General features: G+C 38.4%; 2 protein-coding genes and 1 long non-coding RNA gene across 3 annotated transcripts; 1 reads left to right on the top strand and 2 right to left on the bottom strand.

The window, feature by feature from the left end:
* Window positions 1-11,680: 11,680 nt before the first annotated feature.
* LOC123471085 lies at window positions 11,681-12,794 on the bottom strand. The gene is made up of 2 exons (XR_006645034.1): window positions 12,042-12,794; window positions 11,681-11,964 (listed from the first exon to the last, which is right to left on the bottom strand). It is a non-coding gene; the product is annotated as an uncharacterized LOC123471085 (long non-coding RNA).
* An 841-nt stretch (window positions 12,795-13,635) lies between these two features.
* LOC123471134 lies at window positions 13,636-14,651 on the top strand. The gene is made up of 5 exons (XM_045172053.1): window positions 13,636-13,797; window positions 13,864-13,948; window positions 14,001-14,174; window positions 14,247-14,365; window positions 14,437-14,651. The coding sequence occupies exons 1-5, from the start codon at window positions 13,705-13,707 to the stop codon at window positions 14,512-14,514; spliced, it is 549 nt and encodes a 182-aa protein (XP_045027988.1). The 5' UTR covers window positions 13,636-13,704; the 3' UTR covers window positions 14,515-14,651.
* A 75-nt stretch (window positions 14,652-14,726) lies between these two features.
* On the bottom strand, window positions 14,727-15,660 carry LOC116920584 (ras-like GTP-binding protein YPT1). The gene is made up of 3 exons (XM_032926729.2): window positions 15,378-15,660; window positions 15,063-15,304; window positions 14,727-14,995 (listed from the first exon to the last, which is right to left on the bottom strand). Exons 1-3 carry the CDS (start codon window positions 15,555-15,557, stop codon window positions 14,791-14,793), a joined length of 627 nt encoding a protein of 208 aa, XP_032782620.1. The 5' UTR covers window positions 15,558-15,660; the 3' UTR covers window positions 14,727-14,790.
* Between the last annotated feature and the right edge of the window lie 2,719 nt (window positions 15,661-18,379).

Here is an 18,379-nt window from a genome sequence, read left to right as displayed (position 1 = left end):
AAATTTTCAATTTTGTCTTTTTATTTCAGATCCGCATACTGAACTGTTCAAGCGTAAAAGAATCGTCAACACTTCCTCTTCCGCTGTAAAAGAAGATTCTATTATTGCTGAATTGAAAAGGGAGGTAGAGGAGTACATTGAAATCTTGAACAAAAGAGATTTTCATGAAGAAGTGGACCCCTTCGTTTTCTGGAGAGAAAAGACCGGGAGATTTCCTAATTTGTCTCCAATTGCTTTGCAGTATCTGGCCATGCCAGCAACTTCTGCCTCTGCAGAGCGTCCCATTTCGTGTAGTGGTCTTTCTTGCTAAGGCAAGAAAACTAATGTCTCCTCTGTCTTATTAGAATCGCAAACACTTTGCCGATTCAACAAAAATTTGACTTTTGAATTCTCAGTCTCTTATTTTCCATTTACGTTCTTATCGCTCAGTCGCTTCTATCCTAACATTAATCTAAGCGGGACTAAAATTGTAATAAAAAGAAAAAATTCAGTTGCAACTTGTTGTATTTGTCTTGTTTATGTGATTTGGAAGTATAAACAGAGAAATGTCCAAACTAGGTAGCTAAGTAACTAGGTAATTTTTGAAACTAGGTACTTTATCTAGTTACCTAGTAATAATAAAAACCTAGTTTTTTTTTCGAAACCTCGTTGAATTTTTTTTATTACTAGGTAAAGTTACCTATTAATACCTATTTTTGCTTAAATACTAGGTATTTAGTAATAATAATACCTAGTTTTAAAAAAACTAGGTTGCCACCACTAGGCCTTATGTAGGGCCTAGCCCCTACATAGGGACTAAAATAGTGCGCAAAACAATTCGCCTCAGGCTCGTTCCATACCCTTATCTTATACCACCTACCCCAACCCCCAAACCGACCACGCTTAACACTATATCATGAATCCAATCAACCCAGTGCGTGAATCAGAAACATCAAGTGCCATCGACATTACTACACAAATGGATTTTGAAGAACCATCCGTGAAACGCAAGAACAACAAGGACAACCACAGCCCACGACCCGGACATTCCCGATACTCAGACCTCTTCGACCAGCCATGCAGCGGTGCACCGATCGTCATCCACCTCATCAGCAGGCCAAAATCCTTCCTACTACTAGGCATCATCGAAAAACTGGCCTTCATGAACGTCCTAACAGACACCATCGGTCAAGTCAAAGCGGGCACAAAGTGGACACATCAAGGATACCTTAACGTGTATCCAACATCATCATCGCAAAAAAGGAAACTCATGGAACTTAAGGTACTGAAAGAATTTGAAATCAAATGCAACCTCGCCATGTCCGAAGCCTCGCTCAGAGGAGTGATCCGAAACGTCCCCACCCAAGATTCAGAAGAAGACATCTTATGCCTACTGGCTGATCAAGGATTCACGAAGGTACAACGGTTCACAGCCCCAGCACCAGATGGCAGTAGAACCCCACCGAATACAGTCATGCTCTTCTTCAAAACCTCGCAAAGCCCCAGAGAAGTCATCATGGCCCACAAAATGTTCCCCGTCAAACAGTTCATCCCAAGACCAGCACTGTGCCGTAAATGCTGGACATTTGGACACCCAGAAGAAACCTGCACAACCCCCCCCCCCCATCTGCAAGCAATGCTCACAAATCCACCCACCATCAGACCCCTGCAAAACCCCACCAAAATGTCCTACATGCGCCAAACCTGGACATGCAGCTGGAACCCTTGATTGCCAAAGTACAGCAACAGACAAAAAATAATCAAATTCGCATACGAAAACAGAATTCCAATTGCAGAAGCGAGCAAACTACTAAGCAACCCTGAACCAGTGAGACCATCCCAACTACCCAAAATGTACTCCACCGCAAACCCCGACCAAGAAATGGATGGCCTAAAGAAGGAAGTCGCGAAACTGAGATCACAAATTGAAGCCATCTTAGTACACCACCCCCATATGACCCCCATACAGACCCCCTCATATGTCAACCACCAACACCACTGAAAAGGCCCGAAAATGACGAAACCACTTAAAATCATCCAATGGAACGCCCGCAGTCTCTACAAAAGTAAACTCTAAGAATTTAAATATCAGATGATTGAATCCACACATTGTACTACTAAGTGAAACATTTTGGAGAGACGAATACATACCAAAATTTAACGCATTCAACACCTTTTACCTAAACCGAAAGACCCACGGTGGAGGAGTAGCGATCCTTGTGAAGAAATCCATCCAAGCAGCCCCGATGATACTCCCCCAGACACCAAACGTAGAAGCAGTAGGAACAACTATAAAATTAAAAAACAACAAATCAATTGACATCATATCAGTATACTGCCCAGACGGGAACGCGAACACCAAACAAAACATCACAGACATCCTCAACACCACAACCAACAGCTACGTGATCGGAGGTGACCTGAACGCCCACTCTGCAATATGGGAAGATGACCACCAACAAAACCGTTGCGGGAAACAGATAGCAAAAAATACTTCTAGACGACACAAGAATTACCCTATGCACTCCAAAAAACCTCGGGACGTGCCCAAACCCAAACGGAAAAGAGAGCTCAACCATAGACCTAACCTTCAGCTCCTCAGACCTAGCAAATATAATCATCACCCACGTAGGACCATACTGGGGAAGCGACCACCTCCTTGTCATCACCAGTCTTAGCATCGGCTCCTCCCCAATCAAAACACCCAACGAACACTGGAAATTCAACCGGGACCGATGGGAAGAATGGAACGAAGACATCGAGAGCAAAACCACACCCGGAATCCTAACAGCAGCAAAAACTCCCAATGAAGCATACCAGTCATTCTACAGCGCCATCATCGAAGCCTCGAACAACCTCTTCAAACCAAAAAGAATAAATAAAGAACCTAAAAAACCATGGTGGACTCCCCTCTGCAAGAAAACTACAAAAGAAGCAAGAAAGGCCTACAAGTTATGGCGCTCCACCCTCCTTCCATCAGACAAAACCAACCTTCACAAATTAGAAGCAATAAAAAAAGAACAATCATGGCAGCAAAAAACCAGGTGTGGAGCAAACACATCGCATCAATGGACAAGAACACCACAGCATTTTGGAGATTTGCCAAACAAATGTTGGTGATGAACAAACCATCAACACCCTGAACAACCGCACCAATAACAAAACCAAACGGAGACAAGACAACGAACCCATCAGAAAAAGCAAAAATCCTACTTGAACAATTTTGCCCGACTGAACGAGAAGACAGAAAAGACGACCACACCAAACTGTGCAAACAGAAAATCCAAGACGCAATGCGAAATAAAAAAGGCCACCCACTCAACACCCCAATATGAATCACGGAACTAGAGACCAACCTCACAGGACTACCTAACAAAGCAATGGGTAGAGACAGGATACACAACGAAATGCTTAAAACCTGAACCAAAACAATCGCACCACACTACTGAAACTGCTGAACATTTCACTCAACACTGGATATCTACCCCCGACCTGGAAAAACGCAATTGTAGTCCCCATACTCAAACCAAACAAACAGCAAACCTCCTAGAGTCCTACAGACCAATATCCCTCACGTCATGCCTAGGTAAACTGATGGAAAGAATAATCAACAACAGACTAAAATGGTATATTGAAAAAAACAGACTCCTATCAATATTCCAAACAGGATTCAGAAACGGATGTACCATGAAAGATAATCTTCTACTACTAGAAACCGCAATCAACATAGGATTTGACAACAAGAAAACAACATCGGCAATATTCCTAGATCTCGCAAAAGCCTATGATAGCACCTGGATTACTGGACTCCTCTACAAAATAACGAAACTCAAAATCCATGGCCCAATACTACGCTGGATAAAGAACTTCATAACAGAAAGAAACAACGCCGTACGAGTGGACAAGAATATATCAACAGACAGAAAACTCAAAAGAGGAGTATCCCAAGGATGTGTAATGAGCCCACTACTATTCAACATAATAATGTCCGACTTCCCAAACCCAGACGACGGATGTGAAATATCACTATTTGCAGACGACATCGAAATTTACTCAACCGCAACGACCAAATGGGAAACGGAAAGAAACCTGCAGAAATACCTCAAAAAAACTAAAGAATGGGCGAAACAATGGAAACTGTCATTCTCAGTCCCGAAATGCATAGCAGTTACGTTCTCAAGAAGAAAAAAAAAAAGAACGCGATTTCAACCTAATCCTAAACAACAGCCGCATCACCGAAAGAAACAACTTCAATTTCCTTGGAATCATATTTGACTCAAGACTAACCAGGGATAACCACATCGAATACATCAACGCAAGCCTGCACCACCGAGAAAACTGCATCAGAACCTTCACACACGGAAAGACGCCACTCCAATTAAAACTCCTAGCACGAATATACACAGCCATGATCCGCAGTAAGCTAGACTATGGTGCCCTCATCCTAACAACGATGCCAAAAACCAAATTGAAGAAACTAGAAACAACTCAGAACCAAATACTGAGAGGTATCCTAGGCTGCTTCAAATCAACGCCGATCCCACTTATCCAAATCGAAACAGGAATATCGCCCATTAAAGATAGATGGGACATGCTGGCAACAGGCTATCTAACGGCTCTGTACTCGGCTATCTCGACTACCACTGTACGAAATTGCAAAAACACAGAAAATATGCAAACCCAGGAGCACACCAGCAATGTCAAAATACCTCACAGAATTAGACGGAGGAAGCAGCCTCATCACTCTACAAGAACCAGCCTACCAGCCATACACAGAACCACTAGCACCATGGCAGCTGTTCCAGATAACCACAGGATCCTTTACGACAAACAAGAAAACAGCTGTGAAGAATAAAGCACTCACCGCAGCCACATTCCTGGAGACCAAGGACTCCAGGAATATGTACTCCACTGCCCTCACTACTCCGACGTCAGGAGAGAACTGAAAGTGATCGAGAAACTCAAACTTCCTATTGATGTACCAACTATAACCGGCGTCAACTTCTCCCTCCCTAAACACACCCAAGAAAAAATCGCCAAAACACTCATAAATTTCATCACAACCACTGAAATCATCAAAAGAATTTAAATTTGTCCCCTAAATATTTTCTAAATACGAATCCCCCCCCCCCTATTTCCTTTGTAACAAAACTCATGTAAAATCTAAACACAAATAAACAAAATGGTGTGTAAGGGCCCCGACAATGGCGACCCGTAAACTGTTACCAGTGGCAACCAGCCATGGCCAGTGACACCTAAAAAAAAATAGAGAATTCTTTTCAGCTTACGTAATAATAACAAACTTGTGCGGAATAGTGATTTAAGATTATGCTCAAGAAAATAAGGTTCCGTGTTCGATCCCAAAAACCTACATTTTTTAATTTCTAATTAGTCTGAGAAAATAGTGATATGACAGTCGTAATTGTTGATAATTTCAAGGTTTTACATTTACTGTTTTCTATTTTCTATCGAAATTTAAAACACAGATGGAAGAAGCTAAATTTGTTTAGTTAGGATTGTTTTAAAGCCTTAGTTCAATATTTCCAACTGTCGCTTAAAAAAACACACCCCTGAGGGTTTCAAAAATGACCTGACCTGTTACTTGCCATGAAGAAAAAAAGTAAGGTGTAGACTTTCCCAACCTTGCCCTGTCGTGTCCTCACCCCGTCTACCCTACCTATTAAACAAACAACACCAAAATACCCGTAAGCCCACCAATAGATGGCTTTCAACATTTAAATCTGTGTTCGGATTTTTGTGCAGGATACTGTACTTCTACCGGAAGAATAATTTTTCTGTAATAAAATCAATTTGGACCTTCGTACGGCTCTCAGCTTCTTCCAAAACATCCTTTGGAAAGTGTAGAGTGAGCTTCTTGAATCTATAGAAAAGTTACAATGATTACACTTTGATACCAGTTACTCTTAACACACTTTTGTATTACCTCCGATCCAAATAAGTTGCAATGACATGAGGTGTTGAATACTTCAGTGTTATGCTGAAAAGAGGGCTCAACAAGCACAGAAGATCTTCGTTGAGCTGGGCTAGACATGAGATGACTTCCTTCCTCCGATTCAAGAAATGCATTACCAATCAAATCGAAGGAATAACTTTCGAATTGTCAAAATCAAATGAAAAAAGATTTAAATCTAAATCATATCATTTCGCCAAAATTGCTAAAATCTAAATCTTAAATCAAATCAAATCATTTTCTATAATCGATTTAAATCGGAATTTAAATCATAAATCAAAATCATATTTGAAAATGTGACTCATGACTAGTTTAATACACCTGCTCAGCATCTATCGTCTACAACAGAATACGATTAGTCGGGTTTTTTGAAAATTTTTTGAATTAGGCCACCTACAGCATCAGCTACAGCAGATGATTCATGGTTACTATATTTGTTTCAGGCAGAGGTCTGCACAAACAACGATTGTTTTATAAATTGGCAATTAATCAAACAATTGTCAATTAATGTTCGAACAGTTTTTCATCATTGTTTGTTAATTATTTGCAAGTAATTTTCAGACAATTTTTTAACAATTTCCAAATAATTTGTTAAAAGTAGAATTGATTGTTGTAGTTCAACCATGGTCTAAGAGGAGATGGTCAAACTACTTCGGTCGCCCGCGTCAGTTTTCGTGAACCCGACTTTTTACACGGTGAGCATACGCTCGCTTCCTCCGACAGTGCTGCAACCATGCGACCTGATGCACTACAATACAAAAGAGTATCCTTTCCCAGGCAAAATCGGCTTGGTGCAAGACTTGGAGAGGGAGCGAGGTTTGCGAAAAGTGGCGTGGGGCACGGCTTTTTTACAGGCATTTTACGTGGAGTTCTTAACCAGGTAGTCTATGACTCTTGTTCAACTCCAAAGTTCAAACTGCAAAAAAAAAATTATTTTAACAGCAGAAAGTTTTTTTTATTATTATTTAAAATTAGAACCTTAATAAAGGAAGTGACTGACGCGTACCCCCCCTGTTTGCGAACGCACTCTTGCGGATTCCGCCATGTTTCTTGCGAGTCCGTTTTTCCTCTGAGGAATTCCCCTAAGGAAAAAAGGGGATCGCGAAAAAATATTTGTGAAACATTTACAATTTACCGAAGGATACTAGCAATAATTTTGCGCCAAAGGTAAGTGAACGAGCTACATTTTAATTTTAAAATCATGGGTATTTAGTTCTAGAAAACAGCTAAATTTTAATGTTAATTCAGACTAATTAGCGTTAATTAAGATTAGCTACTTCTACGCTTCCCATATAACTAGTCTGAAAAGCAAAGGCTTCCTGCGTTTTGCCTCTCTTTGCATGTTTTTTACATTTGCCAAAGTTGAGAAAATTGTTCAAAATCATTTTCTTTCTGAAAAAGCTTACATGAGAGATTCCTCCACCAAGTCATCCGTGATGTTGCTGCGACGGCCTTGTTTTGCCAAAGATTTGTTGCGACGAACATCGCATGAAAATGGTCCCTTTTTTATGTTTGAATATATAGAAATCCGATATCATATGGAAGCGAAGCGTTTAAAAAATGAGTTTAGTCAAAAATTAAAAGAAGAGCAGCATAAGCTGCGCAAACTGTCGAAGATGGTCAAATAATGTGTATTAATGTATATTAAGGTGTGTAATACAAAGAGGAACTGATTCAGGTTTCCTTTTTTTTGTAGTATTTTTTTTTAATTTTTAATCCAAAAGAAAACAGCGCGGAAAACAGTCACAAGCGAATAATTTCCCCATTGTTGACAATTTTTTGTAGGGAAATGTTATGACTGACCCCTAGCGAGTTCCCCAAAATTTTTCCGCGGAAATAGCAGACGAACAGCCCAAAACAGGCCGAGCAGCCGACAGTTCGGGGACCTCCAATGTTAGACCATGCTAAGGGCACCAGAAGGAGTCGTCTTATTAATACACGCAACATTGTTTTTAGAATGTTTGCTCTTTTAGTTGGTTTCTATTCTTGTTAATGGTAACACGACCTACGACCTATTATTTCGGGTTATACGTGTTTTTGATGTAATATGGCCAATAAAAGCAATAATGGTGATAAGAATAACTGGTCAAACCAATGCAGAGGTGTTCACTCCACGCAGAGACTCATTTGTAGCCAGATGGCGCTCGCACCAGGCAGAAAATTACTCTTACGCTCCGCCCTAAAATCCTCGTTTTTTTGTATAATGTTCCTCGCAAGAGGGTACCCCTTTTCTGAAAGGGAAAAAAGCCATAGTGGAGCAACCAGGGGTCCATTACTTTGGATATTTCAATCGAAAATATATTCGTTATTCGTTATTCGAATATTATTCGTATTCGCGAATAAAACGTCCTTTTTCTTGTTTATTCGTTATTCGTATTCGTTTACAAAACGAATCAAGTTTTTCCTTATTCTCACTTGGTTTACCAAGAGGGTCTAGACACCCTTTATTTCCAAATATCCTTTTCCGTTTTTCGTTTTTTTTAAGTTGCAATTTACGTCTGAAATACTTGATATAAATTCACACCGTAAACAGGGAAAGGTGGGCGTTCAAATCCTTAAAAGATTATTTTTTTTTGCCATTTTAAAAATCCATAAATAGCGTTCACGGGAGTAGTTTATGTGTGAAAGGGGCGGAGCTTGGCGAGTCTTTTTTTTAGTATTCGGGACGATACCGTCCAAACGGCTGAAAAAAACCGTGACCGTGCCTCCCAGGTGATGACCGCCTATCAAATCTCTATCTAAATAATTTATCAAAATTTTTTTTTGCCCGGAAAGAATACGCGTTTTGAAAAAAAGACGAAAAAGAGGCGTGTTTCCTGGGCGGTGAGTGGAAAGCGTCAATTGTCTTGATCGATACGATTGTTAACATCTGCCGCAAGGACATTCCACGCCAAAAAACCAATCGATGGCGCGTCAAAATTTAGATTTTGATAAAAATTGGAGTGTGTATTGGAAAATACACCAACAATTTATTGTCCAATTTTTGGATTTTTCATTTGATTAGTTTAAGAATTATTGCGATGTAAAAATCGCACTTTTTGCATTTCAAGACGTTTTTTTAGCACTGAGCATTCTCCCCCCATGAACGTCGGCCATTTTGGGAGGGTCTATCGTAAGGTCTACCTTACGATATGAAGGGGGGAATCGCTCCAAAAAGGGGAAAATGCAAAAAGAGCCCTTTATAGATTAAATTAATTATCAACTATAAAGAAAAAAGGTCACGTGGTTTTTTTATTTAATGATAAATGATAGTTCTTCTTTCATGTGGTAAAAATTAAAATTTTGCAATCGACAAGCATTCTGTTACACAGAATTTTGAAGTTGGCAGAAATTTTTTTTATTCTTTTAACTATACATTTAATTTTTTTATTAAAAAGAAAATTTATTTATGAGCTATATAAAGAAAGTAATAAGGAATCGATTGACATTTTTAAAATCGCCATCGAGTGAAAAGTAGAGGCAAGAATAAGAGAAAAGAAAAAGAAAAATTTTTTCTGCCTTCACGGCAAAATGAAAAAATGCGATTTTTACATCGCAATAACTCTTAAACTAATTAAATGAAAAATCCAAAAATTGGACAATAAATTGTTGGTGTATTTTCCAATACACACTTCAATTTTTATCATAATCTAAATTTTGACGCGCCATCGATTGGTTTTTTTGGCGTGGAATGTCCCCGCAATGAAAATTCCCAAATTATCGTTGAACCAAAAGATCGATTTGTTTCTTTCAATTGATTTTTCCAATTTTTTGAATTTAGAACTTTGGGATTAAATTTTTGAGTGGTAAGTTTGGGACTTAATTTTTGGAGCAAGTTTTGAGTCTATTTTTATTGGGTTTTATAAAAATATTAAAAAAATTTAATAAATTATAGTTTTAAAAATTATTCTTAATGGTTAATAAATGGTTGTGTTCATTATTAGTTTCGAGATCGAAGCTTTAAAAATCGATCTCTTCCCATTTTTTGACAATATTTTGATCGATGGGCACGGAACGGGCCCGGTGCAAAACATTTTGTTTGTTTGTCGTGACAACGCGTCTGCTACTTGATTTGTCACACCACGGCGATGTTTGAAAGTGGCCCCATACTCAGCAATGATGGCTACCTAGCGACTAAATTTGTTTCCAACCTGGGCTTTCTTTTGCATCCAAGCAACAGCAGAATTATCAGTCACTACCGTTAGGTCACCAGCGCGGCCATAAACATAATGTCGCCACTTTTCCAATGCCCAAACAACAGCGAGCGTCTCCAATTCGTTGCCGTCATAATTTTGTTCCGAAAGGTTGAGGCGGCGGCTGATGAACGCCACTGTATGTTCAATCGTTCCATCCGTTTGAATCAGGACCGCTCCAATACCATCCCTACTGGCGTCCGTCCGAATTTCACATGGAAGGTCATCGCGGAACGGCATGAGCACAGGCGCGGATGTCAATGCTGCTTTAAGTTTTTGAAATGCCTCTTCCTCAGTGTCGCTCCAACTCTGTCGACTCCACACGTGAGATTTTTAAAATAAATCAGGGAGTGGCCGGGCAATTGAGGCGAATCCTGCTACAAACCGGCGATAATAGCTCGTAAGGCCAAGAAATTCCCTAAGTTTTCGTGTGTCAGATGGTCGTGGAAAAGCCCTCACGGCTGCTTGCTTGGCTGGATCAGGATGAAGACCTTAAAATTGATTTAAAAAAAAACAAACAAAAAAAACATGGAAAAAAGCTGCGGAAAATGAAATCAACCCTTTGGAAACCGACGAAATAGGCGGAGTAACATGAGGGGGGCCAACAATCAGAATCGAGCACGTGATCTGGACAGTCGGGGCTACCTGGCGCAGGCGAGATAGCGCGTTGAGTGACCGTGATTGTAGTCAACTTGGTCTCCACGAGACGGTCTCGAAGGGTCGATACCGTCACCGCTACATCCCAGTGGGACTATTCCGGCCCTCTGATTGGCTCTCTCCTTCTCCTCACCCTAAAGCCCCTCCACCCCTTCTGCTAGTGGTGTGTGGTGTGAGTGGGGTGTGTGTGGAGTTTTTCGTCAGGCTGTCGCCTTCATTTGTTTATTTTTGGTGTGTTTATTTATACTATTTATGTTTACTTTTATTGTTTGTAATTTATTCTAATACACTATTTATACCTTTATTAAATCGCTATTCAATTTATTAAACAAGAATGAATTAAACATCGGTATGTTTCAATTAGATTTATTGTGAATTATCACCCATGGGCAAGTGGGTTGGTGCGGGCCGGAGAAAAACTGTTTCAAAACCCGATTTTGGGAGAATCGGGAAAACTATAAGTCCAAAAGTTTTAACAATTATAAGAATCGATATATCTTGATAAGATCTATCCATTTCTGAAAAAATATTGCTTAAAAATTACTTGTTGGAAGAGTAAACCAATTTTCCATTTTTAAGGTAGGTCGGTGCGGTTAAGCGGGTATCCGGTAATCCCCACCCCCGAATAATACGTGAAATTTAAATAATTTTTTGCGGGAAAATTATAAGACGAAAATTAATAAATTTTACAGAAATGGATAGCTCTTGACAAGGGCTATCCATTTCCAGAGTTGAAACTAGCTCACCGAAACGTGAGCTTAGCTCAAGCTCTCCGCTCACGGCCTAAAAGTGAGCGGAGCTCAAGCTCAAGCTCACACAAAAAAAGTTGAGCTTCGCTCAAGCTCACGTTCGCTCAAGCTCATTTCCAAGTTCATTTTATTAATAGATTACCTTTGACAACTGACAATCAAAACAGTGTATTTTTTTCAGATTTGCTTTCATGAGAAAGCGGTCAATGCTCAATGGTCTAACATTGAATGAGAATGACAAATCTGCCAGAATCATGCCCATCGCTGCCAGAATCATTATTCTCTACATTTACAGTTTCACAATCAACTTGATCACCACCTACAGCACCCACATGACTTTGACTTTGTAAACTTGTAGAAGCTGTTCGCTTTTTTGACGCCATTTCTCATTAGTCGCTACTCTCTAAAGAGTTTAAGACTTTCAGTTTCAGATTTCCTGGTTTTAATTTGAACAAAAATTAGTGTGAATTAAGCAATTAACTACAGAAAACCAATATTTAAGACACAACTCACAAGTTTATGTTTTTATTTGTTCAGTTCAATCACTAAGCTGTAACTGTAAGCATAAGCAACTAGTATAGGCTAGGCTATTAGCAAGTAGCACAGACAGCTTTCCACCTCCAAACGCGGAGATTTGTCTCATTTCGGCAACCACTTTCAATTTTGGCCGCTAGATGGCGCCACAAGCGTGAGCTTCCGCTCATGAGGCAAAAGCTCAAGCTCAAGCTCACACTTTTTCAAAAAGAGCGAAGCTCAAGCTCAAAGCTCACAAAATGAGTGAGCTTTTGAGCTAAAGCTCAAGCTCTCGTAAAGCTCGTTTCAACTCTGTCCATTTCTGTAAAATAATTCAGATAATTTTGATAAACAAAAAAATTTTGCAACAAGACGTTTTTTGTAGTTTTTGCGCTCTAGAGATATAGGGCTGTTCGACATCTTTTTTCACATTTGTATCAATCACGGCAACGCAGCAGTCGTTAGTAGATTTCATCTGGTACGACAGAATTGTGATCGGTAGTCAATTGTGCTCTTTTCAGTAGAAAAGTAAAAGTTTAATTTAGTTTTAACTGTATAGTAGTAATCAGATTTTAAAAAAAGAAAATAACGACACTAAACACTAATTGTTCGACTGTAACATTCAAATTTATTCACATTTCGCACAATACAAAAAAACAGTCATAGCAGATAAAATCTACCAACGACTGCTGCGTTGCCGCGATGACAACAAATGTCAAAAAAGATGTCGAACAGCCCTATACTCGATCCTATAGACTTAAGGAACAATTTTTATTGTTTTTAAAACTTTTTTTGTATAAATATTTTTAAATAAATTATACAGAAGTGGATAGCCCTTGTCAAGAGCTATCCATTTCTGAAAAATTTATTAATTTTGGTCTTATAGTTTTCCCGCAATAAATTATTGAAATTTTACTTATTATTGGGGGGTAACCGGATACCCGCTAAACCGCACCGACCTACCTGAAAAACGGCAAATCGGGTAACTCTTCCAATAAGTATTTTTAAAAGCATCATTTTTGCAAAAATGGACAGATCTTATATAGATATATCCATTCCTATCATTTTTTAAATTTTTAGAATTATGGTTTTCCCTATCATTACCTGTTCGGGTTTTGGAACCGCCAGCCCAAGTGCCTATGGCCCAATTTACACTAATTTAAGAAAACACACCGGTACTTAATTCAGTCTATTATATAAAATGAAAAAAAAACAATTGATATAAGTAAAAATGTTGTATTTGTAAAACTTAACAAACAGCAAACAATAAATGTAAATAATATAAATACACAAAGAAACAAACAAATCAAAGCGCGAACTCCACTCCCACGGAAAACCACGCTGTGTGTATCAGGAAAATGTGGGAGCGGAAAGCAGAAATACATGGAAGGGTATAAGGTTTGAGGGAGCCAATCAGAGGGCCGGGATAGTCCCACTGGGATGTAGCGGTTTAACGGAAGACAACGTTAAACTAACGCGGAGACCAAGTTGTGATTGTAGTAGGCTATGCGTCTCAGAGACCTTTTTGTCTAAACCGCGAAACAATGATCTTGGCTCCGCATCGAGTTTCGCGTTTTAGTCGCTGTTCGTTTCGCGTTTTGCTTTCTCGTTTTAGGGACACCCCCACCCGTCAGTCGGAAACTCGAGAAGAACGGACATAGCAATGAGTACTGAACTAGATTTAGTTGAAGAAAGAATCAAACGATTAGAAAAATTTGTTTTAGGACAGGGTGCCAATGAGCATGCTGAAGAGAAGGTTAGTACCTGCTAAATATTTGTCATATTTTCATGAAATTTATGAAGAAGATTGTTAACCATACAGCTAATAGACACACTCTTGGGAGTCTCCGAAAAATTGGCCAGTGTGGTTTCCAAAAATGAGAAAGTTTCCTCTGCGTTGAAAAGAGGTAAAAGACAACATTCATCTTTTAAAATTCTAACCACACATATTGTTTTCAGCGGATGAAGTAAAAAAGTATGCTGATCCTCTATTTGCTGAATCTGATGGGTTGATTTCTGAAAATGTCAAGCTTCAACTTCTTTACTCCAAAGAAGGAGAAATAAAAGATGCCCTTGGGCACCTCCAGAAATTAAACATAATTAAATCAGTTCTTGACAGCCAGGCAATTAAAGGTGCTCTGAAAAAAAAAAAAAAAATTAATTGCCGAATTATAAAGTGAAGCCTTTTTTTATTCATCAAAATAGATGTTCCTCACCTAGAAGGTGAAATTAATAAAATTTCATTTCACCAAGAAATCCAAGAAAAGAAAGTATTGGGCCTTTCTAATGATACATATGCACTAATAAAATACTACAGCAATTTTGTAAGTTAATTTTCTTATATTTTCTGATCTTTTTGAATCACCATTTGAGCAAGTAAAATCATTGTTTATAGGTTAATGATGTTTCACAGAAATTGGCTGAGATTGAGAAATTGGTTTGCAGCATAGAAGAGCAGTCAGTGAAGCAGTGAAATATAATTCCTTCTGTAGAATTTCATCTGTTCTTTGATGGAATTTTGCCCATAACACAACAAATTTATCCTTCCTCTCTTAAAATATTTTATGGTTGCTAAATAACAAGATGAGCAAAATAAAAATGTAAACAACATACAAGAAACCATCATTGGCTATGAAAGGCATTTTTCCAAATCTAAGCAAATATGTAAATCAAAATAATCACACCTGGTTTGTTAAAAAGTATATTTAGTATATTATTCCAATACACTATACCACAGTCACTGATTCCTTCAACAGGAACATTTGTTTAGATTTTCATTGTCCTCTAGATCTGTCAGTTGTAGCCCATTGTTCTCTGTCAATTTTTCCAGTTCAAATTTTGATCGGTTACTCTCAGCCAGTTGTAGTGCAATGCTGGAGAACATTTCATCGACTCCTTCACCAGTTTTACAGGATAATTTGAATGTCCCAGCTACAAGTGTATGGCACTGCTCACTTGAATTAATTTAAGATTTAGGAATTAGGCAATACAACAAGTAACTTTTGAAACTAGTTTACACACCAGAAAGCTTCCATGTCACTGTCTGTTATTTGAATCAGAGATTTAAGATCTGATTTATTGCCACAAAGATATATTTTTGCATTTTCAGCATATGAAACAATATCAAGCAAATGCTGTGACACCATGTTGAATGATTCAGGTGAATCTAAAGAAAACACAAGTATTGCGGCATCCGCAAACTTATAATAACTAGAGGTTATTGAAGCGACTCGTTCCATTCCTCCTGTGTCCCATAGTTGAAGCTTTATGTAAAAGAATGTTAGAAAAATTAGGCCCATGTCTTTCGACTACTCAAACTTTAAAATCTTGACAAACCTTTATGTCTTTTCCAGCTACATGGTAGCGTTTACTATAATGATCCAAACCTAAAGTCGATTGACGATCAGTTGAAGTAGTGTAAGTGTTAGAAGTAAACCTTCTGAACAGAGAACTTTTCCCGACTCCATATTCTCCACACAGAATTACTTTTTGCTCAGGTACTTTAAGTGTTGTCATAATAAAAAGGTTAAATCTATTGCCAAGATAGCCTGTCGTTGCATGACGGCCAAAACTGTCTATTACCACGACATCTCGGGTTGGTCGCGCTCAGCCAGATGATGCTTATGGCATAGCTGCACCGACCGGTACTTTTTCTTATAGGGCCGCGTATACTTATAGACAGTTATCGTCTAGCTAGGGATCGGCCCCGTTCACATTCTAATCGGGGACACCGTAAACCCTCACCGATAAAAATGAATCGGGGACGTTCGGTGCAGGATTTTTTTTTCCCGTGTGATACGGTGCTAGGACCGGTGCTGCATCGATAGCACCGCCTCAGCCATAGGGGGGTGGTCTTATCAGTGACCTTGCCTTCTGATAGGCCAACGAGAATCACGTGACTAGGGTCACATTTTGTTCTTGTTGGCCGTAGGGCAACTGCAAATTTAGATCACTATTTTGAAATGGCCCCCCCAATAATTTTTTACGAGAATAAAATATACTTTGCAGTATTTCATTATACCCTTAAAATTTATTTAAATATAAACTAACTGAATAATATAATAATAAAATAATGTTAATAACGTAGTATATAACAAATATATATATATATTGTGCAATACATTTTTAGTATTGATGTTTTGGATAATTGGTAAATGGTCATAGTACTCTTAGAATAAGGAAAAACTAAATTCTTCAGCAGGAAAAATTCGTTGAAAAAAATAGGGATGATAGATAGGTGTGCCATAAGGGTCTAATCGGGGATTGAAATCGGGAATGGCCTTTCATTGATAATCGGGGATGGCACCAAGCACCGAAATCACCGCACCGAAAAATATTATCCCCGGACCGGTTGAACTAAAAAGCTCCCCGATTGGCGTGGGGGCGAGCGCTACGTCTAGCTGAGATTAATCTTCCAGCTGATAGTTGTTGTCTAGCCGAAGTCATAGACCCCTGGTTCCTCCACTATGACTATTTTCCCTCTCAGAAAAGGGGTACCCTCTTGCGGAGAATACTATTAAAAAAAACTTGGAGGGCTTTGGGTCGGGCGGTCGGTAAGAGTGATTTTCCACCCGTGGGAGAGCCTCTTGCGGGTGTGTTGTTTCACTCCACTCAGAAACTCATTTGTAGCAAAATGGTACTTCCACCAGGCGGAAAATCACTCTTACGCCTTGACCATGCCCCGACCATGCCCCGACCCAAAATCCTCGTTTTTTTTTGTGTAGGGGAGACTGGAGTAAGCCGGGACGGTTTTCGTTTCCCCCCTATATCTCCCAAACTAATCATTAAATTAATTTATTATTTTGTTTTTATGTATTCCATACGGTAATGTACCCCCCATATTTTTTATATAATTTAATAATAAACCATTTTCCCATATAAGACCTTTAAAGTTTTCTTAGATTTGTGGGAGGAGCCTATTTTGAGGAGTAAGTGAGGACACTAGGGTGGGTGGTGAGGGACGTCCTCCGTTTACGCCTTAAAATTCATTAAAAAAAATTGTAAAAATTGAAATAGCGTCCCACTGCATAGACTCTATAAATTAATAAATGTTTCAATTTGATTATTGTGTTAATAAAAATTTTTTCTTATATGATAAAAAACTCTTATTACAAGATAGGTGGGGTTTGGGCTTATTGTAATCGATTAATATGCTGAATAATCGATTGCTTGTGATCATCGTTGGCGTCATGAGCTCGGTGATGATTCATGGGCTTGAAGGCCAAACCCGCCCACTAATGTCCCATTTTAGTCAAAAACAGCTGTCCCGATTTCCCGATAAAGAGTATTTTTTTAAAACGTTAATATTATCTACAGTAATTGACCGAAAATTATAATTTTTGTTTTTAACAATAAAGAAATGATTAAGCTTCATTTCCATATTAAATTTACATGCCATTTGCGATTATTTTTTTCTATAAACATTAAATGGCGGAGACAAAATTAACTAAAAAACACCGTTTTTTTTGTTTTGTTAATAACTAATACAGTTATTGACAAAACTCAACCAAATTTCATGCCAAAGTAGATTGTATGTATCTAAATAACATAGTAAAAATTTTTTTAATTTTATTAAAATCTACTATTTTTCCCCCTACTGTCCCTCTTGACCCGGTGTCCCGGCATACTCCAGTCTCCCCTATAGTATTCCCCGCAAGAGGGTACCCTTTTTTGAGAGGGAAAAAAGCCATAGTCTGGTCTAACTGACACTTACTAATTAAGAGCCAACTATTATTGTCTCCCGGCAACAGTATCAGACGAAAGTTAGCATATTATGAAAAATGGCATCGATTAATAATGTCAACCCGTCTGAGATACTAAATAATGCTAAAGAGAAAGGAAACAAGAATAAAAATATTAAAAAAAGTATTTATTAACTATAAAATCAAGAAGACCTTCAGCGAATGCTGAGTTGCACCATCTCGCAATTCAGCCTAATCCCATCTGGTGTTTTAGTCCCATAAGGACCTCTTGAGAAAAATTGTTTTTAAATCTTAGCATTATTATTAGCGAAATTTTTGCTGAAGTGTAATTTTAATATTTAGATCGAATTTATTACGATTTTATAAAAGAAATTTAAACAACCATCTCTATCAAATTTTTCTTAAATAATGATTATAGGATGATATTTACATTCAAGATTATCTGCTGATGGCTACTTGACACGGTAAAACGCCATCTATATTTTTTCATTTAAGTAATAATAATAATCCATTGGTTTGTGTGGGCTCTCACTAAAGGCTTGGGAAGTTGAGACCTAATAATAAATGAATGATTATTATTTATGTGATTTTTTTTCTAGCCCTAGTTCTATCTGGTTTATTTTTATTTACCTATTG

This window comes from Daphnia magna, linkage group LG4 (genome assembly GCF_020631705.1).
Source record: "Daphnia magna isolate NIES linkage group LG4, ASM2063170v1.1, whole genome shotgun sequence".
Taxonomy (NCBI): Eukaryota; Metazoa; Arthropoda; class Branchiopoda; order Diplostraca; family Daphniidae; genus Daphnia; species Daphnia magna.
This window is presented reverse-complemented; position numbering and strand designations above follow the sequence as displayed.

Bases quoted from the DNA above. Each gene is read 5' to 3' on its own strand.
- LOC123471134 (XM_045172053.1), top strand. From the start codon at position 13,705: ATGAGTACTGAACTAGATTTAGTTGAAGAAAGAATCAAACGATTAGAA. The intron at 13,798-13,863 runs GTTAGTACCTGC...TTAACCATACAG, and splicing joins ATGAGCATGCTGAAGAGAAG to CTAATAGACACACTCTTGGG. The intron at 14,366-14,436 runs GTAAGTTAATTT...CATTGTTTATAG, and splicing joins TAAAATACTACAGCAATTTT to GTTAATGATGTTTCACAGAA.
- LOC116920584 (XM_032926729.2), bottom strand. From the start codon at position 15,557: ATGACAACACTTAAAGTACCTGAGCAAAAAGTAATTCTGTGTGGAGAA. The intron at 15,305-15,377 runs GTTTGTCAAGAT...TTTTACATAAAG, and splicing joins TAGCTGGAAAAGACATAAAG to CTTCAACTATGGGACACAGG. The intron at 14,996-15,062 runs GTGTGTAAACTA...AATTAATTCAAG, and splicing joins AGTGACATGGAAGCTTTCTG to TGAGCAGTGCCATACACTTG.